At 45.1% G+C, this 9,769-nt stretch overlaps 2 protein-coding genes across 2 annotated transcripts in view; one reads left to right on the forward strand and one right to left on the reverse strand.

Annotated features, from left to right (window-relative positions):
• The window catches only part of WRAP73 (WD repeat containing, antisense to TP73), a 12,691-nt gene extending 3,341 nt beyond the window's left edge, over positions 1–9,350 (reverse strand). The window contains exons 1-8 of the mRNA XM_010005288.1: positions 9,273–9,350; positions 9,023–9,139; positions 2,932–3,004; positions 2,080–2,183; positions 1,553–1,639; positions 978–1,112; positions 811–888; positions 6–58 (exon numbers count right to left, since the gene is read on the reverse strand). Coding sequence (XP_010003590.1) covers positions 6–58; positions 811–888; positions 978–1,112; positions 1,553–1,639; positions 2,080–2,183; positions 2,932–3,004; positions 9,023–9,139; positions 9,273–9,350 — 725 coding nt within the window. The remainder of the gene's footprint in view (positions 1–5; positions 59–810; positions 889–977; positions 1,113–1,552; positions 1,640–2,079; positions 2,184–2,931; positions 3,005–9,022; positions 9,140–9,272) is intronic.
• The window catches only part of TP73 (tumor protein p73), a 35,313-nt gene continuing 34,892 nt past the window's right edge, over positions 9,349–9,769 (forward strand). Inside the window, exon 1 of the mRNA XM_010005289.1 lies at positions 9,349–9,380. Within this exon, the coding sequence (XP_010003591.1) occupies positions 9,349–9,380 (32 nt within the window). The remainder of the gene's footprint in view (positions 9,381–9,769) is intronic.

Below are 9,769 nucleotides of genomic sequence, written 5' to 3' on the forward strand. Positions count from 1 at the left end.
GGAAAGAGAGTCTCTCTGTTTCAACAGGTGGGGATTTCTCCACTTCTTTATAAACAATCTACAAAGAAACAAGTGAGAGTTCCACAGAAGGGCCTCAGAGGATTCCAGCGTGGGCTCTTACCAGATCATCCACATCCCACTAGTTCATTTTCAAGTGTCTCATATCTCAGCATTCCCTAGTTCATCAACAAAGGAAAGGGCTTCAGCAGGCAAATCCTGAACCCAGCATTCTCAGTGAATATTTGCTATTTGGAGCCATGATCAGAAAAACACTCCTGTGACAAATAAACCTTGAAGCTCATGAAGAATGAGTCTGCCAGACTACATCTTGTTCCTTATTCCCAAGAGCTAAATGTGGCAGCACAATGAACCACCTTCATCACAATGCTAAGAGAGATTTCATTTTTGTGACCAAGATCTTTAAATGGCTACTATAACAAATAGATGCAAACAAAGTGAAACATTTCAGAATGAAACAGCAAAAACATGTGGGTGTGCCTACAACATACTATTCCCAAACACAAGCACCAGGATGAAATGGACCAACTGCAATTCCTGTCTGTGTAGCAGAGACTAACAGAGCTATTTCCATTTGTTTTCCACTACATATTTTACACCATCAAGCTTTGTAGGATTCCTCTATTTTTCTCACATCCCCAGATTTTTATGCAATTTCCCCAGATATATTTGCACATTAGGAGGGGGAAAAGCAAGGTCCCTAGAACAAGATGTACCTACTAGCACCTGTCAGATTCAAGCAGCAACATCAGAGCACTGCTAATGATTCCATGGACTGGGATCCAGACTTACAGCCTTGGTGTTATCAACAGTTGCTGGATGCTCAAACTCCGTGATCTTCTTCCAAGTGACGTGGTTCAAGATCCGCACCTAATTCCAGGAGGCATTGCAAAAACGAGCTGTCATCACAAAGTTCTACACATGGTTTAGTTAAGAGAGCAAATAAATCTGTTTCTTACCTTTTCATCATAGCTGCCAATTGCCAAAAACTGACTGCTGGGACTCCAGGCAATGGACTTGATGCCCAGTGACCATTCGTAAGCCCGATAGGTGGAGAGCAGCCTGCCATCCAGGGAGTACAGCAAGATTTTGTACTGCAACAGACAAAGGTTATTTCTCAAGACCAACAATATTGTTACAATTCATGGACAGGCAATACCATCCCTTCCATACTCTCTCTGCCTAAAACACAGCACGTTAAATAGTCTTACAGAAGAATTAATTCATTATTCACTTTTTGTTTCAGTAGTGACATCTGCAATGTTTACAATCTCATCTTTTTGCAGGATATATTAGGAAGAAAGCTAATGAGATAATGTGCTGCCATTAAAGATTTACATGGCAGTTTGACACACACTTGTAAGGACATCCATGACCTATACAAGTAGAGTATTTAAAATGGTTTCAATTCAGGTTTTGTTACATTTCAAAGAAAAAACAGATCAGGAACACTAGTTATTTTAGTTACTGCTTTATACATGGCAGCTACAGACCAACTTGAACTCTCCAAAAAAATAATCTGCTTGTTCCTCACCTCCAGACACGTGTCCCATGCTGCCAGCACACAGCCATTAGGAGCCCATTCAATCCCAAACAGATCTTGTGTTTCAGTGTCAAAATGCTGGCCCCAAAAGAGAAATAAAGTATCAGAAACACTACAACAAACATTGTTACATCTGACCTCACTGGGTTCTCAGTTTCATCCTTCCCAGCACTACCACAAATGCAAAAGAGCCCTTGTATGCTAGCACAGGAACAGAAAGTTTCTTTAGGAATAGTATGTGTCTCATTGGCTGCTGCTTTGATTTGCCTCTACAGAAAAGTTACAAGTTTCTATCCCTTAAAATGACCAGCATTTCATGAGCAAATACACGCAGTTACACTGAACCAGTCAAGAAATCCAGCTGGCCTCAATCCTGGCCTCAGAAAGGCTGGTGCAGGACCATTAGGGAAGAGCTTGGGAAGACTTGCAAGTCTAAACCCAGACTGTCAAAGTGAGGGAGTTGAAAGCAGTGAGCAGCATGTCTGTGGCTGTGCAGGGCAGGCAGGGACACCTCTTACCCTGAGCAGCTGCCAGTCACTGCAGACGAAGATGCTGATGAAGTCCTTGCAGTCGCGTCTCTCGGCCACCGCCACGTAGCGCCCGTCCTTGGTGAAGGCTATTCCTGCCAGGCAGGGACCATGGGAAACAGAACAAGACAGAACAGCTGGCAGTGCTTCAATGAATAGCAGCGACTCCCAGTTCGAAGGAGAAGCAAAAAGAGAAGGAAAAATCCTCAGAGGAGGTGACACTGTCAGTGCACAGTCTTACAGATCTGCCCGTGGTGGCACGAGCTGCTCCCAAGGATGCAGCTTCACAGCCACTGCAGAGCTCCAGAGAAACACCTCATTACTGACAGCTGTTATATAGAACCCATGGATTTCAAATAAACATTTAGTCTAGCTAAATGGATTAGTTGTGCAACCACCAGTACTCCACCACCTTCCAGGCACTGGTCCCCACCCACTCCCACGTGTCACACAACTGCCTTTGTCACACAAGGGCCACGACCATAAACAAGCCTCAGGCAGGAACTGCTGGACAGTCCTGATGTGGGCTTCCCTTTCAAACCTCTTTGTGTGTAAAAGATGACAAAAGCCACTTTGGATCAGTGCTTCCCATCACCCTTGCCCCCAGCTCAATTTAACACCTCCAAGAACCCTCCAGATCAGCTGTAACCTCCAGTCAGGGAGCACAGAACCCCCAGCACACCCGGGTGCACGAGGTGCTGAGCCTCCCGAGGGAGCTGTGCCCCCAGCAGGGAGAGGACAGAGCCTGTTCTGTCACGTGCCTCACCATTCAACATCAAACTCATTTTCCCCTTCCTGCCATATGGAAAAACACCATTCCCATGTCAGATTGGAGACACGTACCCTGTTGACAAGCTTTGGGATACTTGATGTAAGAGACAGATTTGGTGCACAGGGACCAGACCGTTATCCGCAGCTGCCAGGGAGAGAGAGACAAGGAAAGGGTTTATTTTTGTAATTAATAAAAGCAAATATACCCATAAACATAACTCATGAGCACAAAGTAGATCAATACACCTTCTGTGGTAAATTCAAACTTTGCATATATTCTGTGTGGCTCAAACACAAAGCCCATAGAGGAATTCTTTCCCAGCTGCCTTCAGGTTCAAGGTTATTGATCCCAGGTTCCCACCTCAGGCAGACTGGGTGCTGCAGGGGGGTGCAGGAGATGCAGAAGATGCAGAGCACCATTATGGAGAAAAGCTTTTCAGGAACATTGAAGTCACTGATATTGGCATGAATCCAGCTACAAGAGTGCCAGTGTGTTGGACACACTGTTCAGTTGGGAAACCACAGGATCTGGGACAAGAGGAGTTTCTTGGATCTATGAATGGGTGAGCAGCTTAAGAACTTTGTATCTCTTGGGACAAGGCTACTATCAAAACTTACCTGTATTTCTCAACTTTTAGACACACTCAGCTTGTGACTGAGTTTTGCTGTCCCTTCCTCAGCCCCCCACAGGGAGGCAACATTACAGAATTACTGCAAGAATCAGAAAAGAGCCCCAGTGCACAGTGAGGCCCTGAACACCTCGTGTGGGGTATTTCTGGAGGCTGGAGCACCCCTGAGACACACACTGCAGAGAAGCCAGTCAGCTGCAAAACCAGCCCCTCCACAGCCCCCCAAGGTCACAGCCTGCATTCTGGAAGCTCCATGTTGCCATCTGCAGATTATTCAATTAAAAACAAATACTTCCTCTCCCTTAGCAACGGCAGCCACACCAGACATGTGCATTAATCAGCCTGTCATGTGAACCTTTGCATTTATATCTGGAGACAGGAATGTTTCCAGTGTCTTTTTTTTTACCTTGTGTTTTCCTACATTTTATTGCACCAAGGTAAGAGATTCTAGAAGAGATGCAGGTAAAGCTATTTTTGCAATAAAGCATCATGGTTGTAAAGCACCCTTTCCCAGAACTACTCAGAATCAGTTCTGGTTCGTTATCTAAGTAATTATCTTTATCCCTATCCACCATCTCATGCTCCTCCTCCATCAGCATCACCAGCAGCCTTGGGACGAATTTCTGCTTGGTTGTGTGTTTGTCCTCAGTGCACATTTTCCCTCTCTGAGGGAATGGGTATTATTCCATGGTGACAAAGGACACCAAGGTGACATCCCACATACCTGCTCTACCTGGCAGTGTTACAGACTGAGCTTCACAACTGAACTTGGAGGGTTTTTTCATTGCTGATATTGTTGTTTTTGCTAAAGAGCATGACTTGAGTAATGGCTGTACCTGCTCTACCTGGCAGTGTTAAAGACTGAGCATCACAACTGAACTTGGAAGGTTTTTTCATTGCTGATATTGTTGGTTTTGCTAAAGAGCATGACTTGAGTAATGGCTGTTCAAAGCAACTGGTGCTCATACAAGTCACAGAATCCTAACAAGTGCTGCCTCTCTCCAGAGATACACAGAGTCCCAAAGAAAATGAACAACATTAGCTCTTCTCCTTCCTGCTTTTCAGGTACAGAAGACACTGGCAAGATTTGAAGAGACAAAATAAATAATTTTAAAAATGACAGGAAAGAGCACAACTACCTCCAATTCCAGCCCACTTCCACCTGAAGATTAAAAAGTTATTAGACCCCTATTTAACGCAATGTTTGTTATTCCCTTCTTTTATTGTACAGGTATGAAATAGCAACTAGACCACTACAGCACCAGCTTTAAGTTTAGCAGGTCCTAGAGGAGTCCAGTAGATAAATGACATTAATCAAGTTTCATCACTGCAACTGCTCCCTGCAGACACACAAGCACAGCACTGTTAGTCTGCTCCTCATGCAAGATTTACTTTACAAATACCCACACAATGCCTGCTCACATTCTTCTACAGCAACTGCAACACTGATATGCTGCTTGCCCCTCAATATTCACAGTGCTACTTGTGCTGGCTGCTGCTCCTCCCTTGCCCAGAGCACGACGCCTACACGGCACACATTCTACAGCCACTTAGGACAAGCTTAACAGCTGCCAGTCTTGGATGCTGGGGTTTGGATCATCAGATTTCCTGACACAAGCATCCCAGTTTGCATTTGTGCTGCTGCTGAGCTTCACCATCACCTCACCTGCTCTGCTGTGTGTCCAACACTTCTGTGCTGGCTCAGGGCAAAGCCTGCCTGCTCACAGCCAGCTGAAGGACATCAGAAGAGGTGAGAGCCACCACATCACCTCTGCCTGTCACCTCTCCTCAGCTGAGACCCTGCTGCAGAAAAGGCAGGTACACCTTCCTTTTGAAAGGGCTTTCTGCATCCATCTGCCTCCTGCGGTCCTCTTCTGCTCAGGCAGAACCTCCTCTAGGAGGCACAAGCTTTGCAACACCCCAAAGACGACACTGTTAATGGTTTCCCTGTTCATCCTTGCCAAAATACAGCCAACACACCTGTGGGATGTTTGCACCCAGCCCACAAAAATACACTTGCAAACAGTAAAACCCATTATTATACTGGATGTCTACAACACTTTGATAGCCAAAGCCCTTCTTCAGACTTGATCTAAATCAGTCACAATGCACTTAAAGCAACTAACAAGATCCTCTGTCCAACTCCAGTATCTTCCTCTCCTGAAGAGGCTGCAGGTCAGGGAAGCTCTCAGAGAAAGTCAGAGCCCACGCTCTGCTGGGTCTTCATTGCAGCCTCTTGCCCAAGTCACACACCACAAAACCTGAAGGTTTTGACCTAGTGTTACAAACGTGTAAAAACAAACAATGGTGACTGCTGAAACTGGGACTCCTTTCAGTTGTTCTGTTTGTGCCCACTCAATCGTTTTTATAACCTGAGAAAGTTACATCATGTGCCCCATGTTTGGGCTTCACACCTACCTTACATGGACTAACAAAATATTTATCATTCAAATGTAACAAAAAGGGAGAATCTTCCTATTTTCCACAGGAACTGAAATATTATTCCACAATCTTGCCCAAGCTGCCAGCAAACCAGCTTGAGAAAGATTATTTCACAACCAGCCTAAATGATTGAGAGACAGAAACACAAAATGCACAGAGGATAAAAAAATAAAGCCAAAGAATACAATAGATTGCATTGGTCTTATTTGCTTTTCTCAGAAACTTAAAGGGATAATTGCATTTACAGCAGGACAATAGATTGTGGTCAATTAAGCTGATCATTGAGGGGAACTCTTTAGCAGAGATGACGATTCAGTGGAGCCATCAAACTCAAATGCTAATGATAACAGTGTCTGACAAGTTTTCAGCTGTTGTTTTGCAGTGGAAAAACAAACCAAAAGCAGCAGCATTTTTTAAATAGCCTAAAAACAGCTGAGAAATAAAAGGTATTTAGATGGTAACGTGATAAACAGTCTCCAGTGCTACGTCCCAATGTTGACAGCTCCAGGCAGGTGTCAGACTGGTGATTTTCAGAGGATAAAAACACACTTTTAAACAACCTTGCATCTCAAATGACTGTCAACTTTTGTCCCAGACTTGACTGGGTCACAAGGCCTCCTTACATAGCAGTGTCTGTCAGCACCGGATTTCAGAAGATTATTCAGAGCACATTCCTGGACAGGAAGCATTTTTCAACCAATGCAGCCATTTCCAGTTACTAGGGATTAGCTCCAATATACAGAGAAACACACACTTCTTCCTCTGCTGCCTCAGCTCGGAGGAAGCTCCTCAGTGCTTCAGTGCCCAACATGTCCAGAACTGAAGTGCAATATATGGAGTTGGTAAGTAAAATACAAAATGAGTAACAAACCACAGCTATGGGGCAAGTAACCAGGTACTGCACTGTCATTAAGCTCAGTAAAGTAATAATCCATTACTGGGAAAACAATCCATGCTCAAGTGAAAGCACAGAGGCTCTATATACATCCTCCTCAAAGACTGTGCCATGTAATTGCTCCTGCTGTTTGTTGCAGTAACTGTAGAGAGATTCAGAGGTAACTGTGCCACTCAGTGCTACTGTATATTGTGTAACTACTCTGGGGCCCAGAAACCTGCACGTATTTACAAACTCATCTTCAACAAAATTATGTAGAACATCACTGCCCACCTCAAAAGACTGAATAGAGTTGAAGTGGATTTTTGAAACGTCAGAATTCTGCTACACTCATCTTGAGTTAGGGACACACCAGTCACACCAAAAAACCCACAAGTTATTCACTCCAATGCTGACCTCAAAAAGAACCTGACTGCAAGTCAGTGATGAGTGATCTTTGAGGCACTAGTAAGCATGGATTGCTAGAAATAAATCAGTACAACCACAGACAGCCTTTAAAAAATTATAGCAAGAAGTTATTTGTGAGCTTATGGTGGAGCCCACATGTTGACTTGAGGATTTACAAGTATGAGTAATTAACTGGTGCTGTGTGAAATTATCAAGGCACCAAAGCCAAGCTGCACTGGGTGGCAGGGAACCCCTGAGCACTCCAAGCAATCTCTGCATCTGATAACCTACAGATACACCAGTATTAACTCCCCTGATAGCTTCTGTCTCCAGCACTACTCCCACCTGCCCCACCAGACCATGGATTTATCAGAGAGAGTAAACACAACTCAGACACAAGCATAACCCAAGCAGCTGTCTGACAAAAGCTAATTTAGCAACCTGTTTACAGCTGGAAAGGAAACTTATCCCAACACAGATGCCAGCTTGGCAAAGGCTTAATGAAATCCTCTAAGGTCAAACCAAGTTCTGTCGGGAGGCAATAAATACTTGCTCATCCACCCCCACACACGTGCCAGGAGATCCTCTCTCCCCTGCAGCACACAGCTCCAGCCCCCAGCCTGGTCACAGCCACCTCACTGCTGGGCACAGCAGCAAACTAGGCAGTCTTTTTTAGTATTATTATTTTAATAACTATCAGGGTGATTCATTATTGGGAAAACTGTAGGCCTGAATTCATAACCCACTATCCACAGGGGGAGGGAAATGGGAAGAGACTGCTTGACAGCCAGAAAGTCTTCACCCCAGTCAGCACAGCAAATCCTCACCAGCAATGAACGTCTTTGCTGCAGGATTCCACCCTATGTGCACCAGGAACTACTCCCTGGCTCTGTGCACCAGGAACTACTCCCTGGCTCTGTGCAAGGTTCTCCACAGGTGCCCTTGAGAGCACCAGCACTGGCACCAACTCCAGTCCCCACACACAACAGACAACAGAGACCCCCATTTATGCTCCCTTGGGATTTGCGTGAAAGAAGGACAAATCCTGCAGTGTAACATGTGAATTGAGTACCAGCAAGGGTTATGGCACAGTCACCTGTCAGCTAAAATCCATCTGCTTTCTTTTTATAAAATTAAACACAAAGAGGAGATGTCTTGTGTGTGGTTCTTAGATGTTTTCTGTTCACTATTGTACTGATAACATGAATTGTCAGCTCTAATCTAAAGACCATAAAGGGGGAGTCAGGCTTCCCCATGCCTTCCAACCAGCAACCACAGGCTGGTTTGGATTCCAGAACATGGATCTTAAACCCATACACCTTTACAGGTGTTGTAATTGTGCAAGTGGTCAGCAGTCTGACTCCTACATGTAAAATCAAACAATTGCAAAGCATTCCCAGGACCTGGATTCAAATTTCACCTCATAGGTCAATAAACCTATGATCACGTTTTTTTAATTCCATAGCCACACTTAAATGTTTGTGGTAGAAATCCTGAGTTACAAACCAGACATTTGATTTCTAAAATTGCTGCAATGAATGCCAGTTTTCCCTCTGCTTGTCTCCAACACAATATTACCACCTTCAAAGCTAAGCATCCACTTTCTATCTTATCATCAAGAGGATAAAATGTTAACAGAGCAACTAACATCTAAATGGCAATTAACCCAGATTGTGTATATGAATTTAGGAGAACTACACCTGCCCTCTTCACCACCACGACAGCTTTAAGAGCTTTAGGTTATTTTAAGAGGCAAAGGGCAGACAGCAACATCTGACACCACTCAGAGCACTCACCACTTCACACTTACATGGAACTCGGTGGTATTGAGGATGTGACGACCATCTGGGCTCCAGCATGAAGCCACCAGTCCTGCAGACCCCTCGTCTATCTTGCAGTGCCAGTCTGGCTGCTCCAGGGACCAGACCTGGGACAGAGAGGAGACCAAACCAGGCAACAGCCAAACCAGAAGCTCATTGAAGCCTTGAAACTTCAGCTCACAAGAACACGCTACGGCTGAGGAGAAACTCCTGCATCCCACCCCAGAGAGGTCAGGACACCCCTGAAAGCCCAGGACTCCCCAGGAGCCCAGGACTCCCCAAGAGCCCAGGACACCCCTGAGGAGGGCCCGTGGCCATGAAGGACTGGCGCTGGATCCCACTACAAAAGTAAGCCCCACAGCTCTGTGTGCCCATGCACACTGTAACCTGGTTGCTCTTTTCTGTGACAAACCTCCAGCACTTTAAAAAGAAAAGTTTTAGTCCATTTAATGAGTTTGCATGTGTTTAAGGTAATCTTCAGCTCTGAGTTGTTTTGATAAATACTTTCGTTTTAAGTTTACCCTTTTCAAACTAAGATGTTTGTCATGGTTTTAAACATAACAGCATGCTGGGTTATCCCCAAACCAGGTGTTACCAGTAACTGACCAGTTAGTTCAGTGAGAGCACTGAAGCCGGGCTTGGTGCTGGGAAGCTCTGGCTCACACCACACACCCACCCCCCCCCCCCCCGGGAAAAACATTCTGTGCTGCCTGGCCCCTCCCCTGACCAATCCCCCG

The sequence above is a fragment of the Chaetura pelagica genome, unplaced genomic scaffold, assembly GCF_000747805.2.
Source record: "Chaetura pelagica isolate M959 unplaced genomic scaffold, ChaPel_1.0 scaffold159, whole genome shotgun sequence".
Taxonomy (NCBI): Eukaryota; Metazoa; Chordata; class Aves; order Apodiformes; family Apodidae; genus Chaetura; species Chaetura pelagica.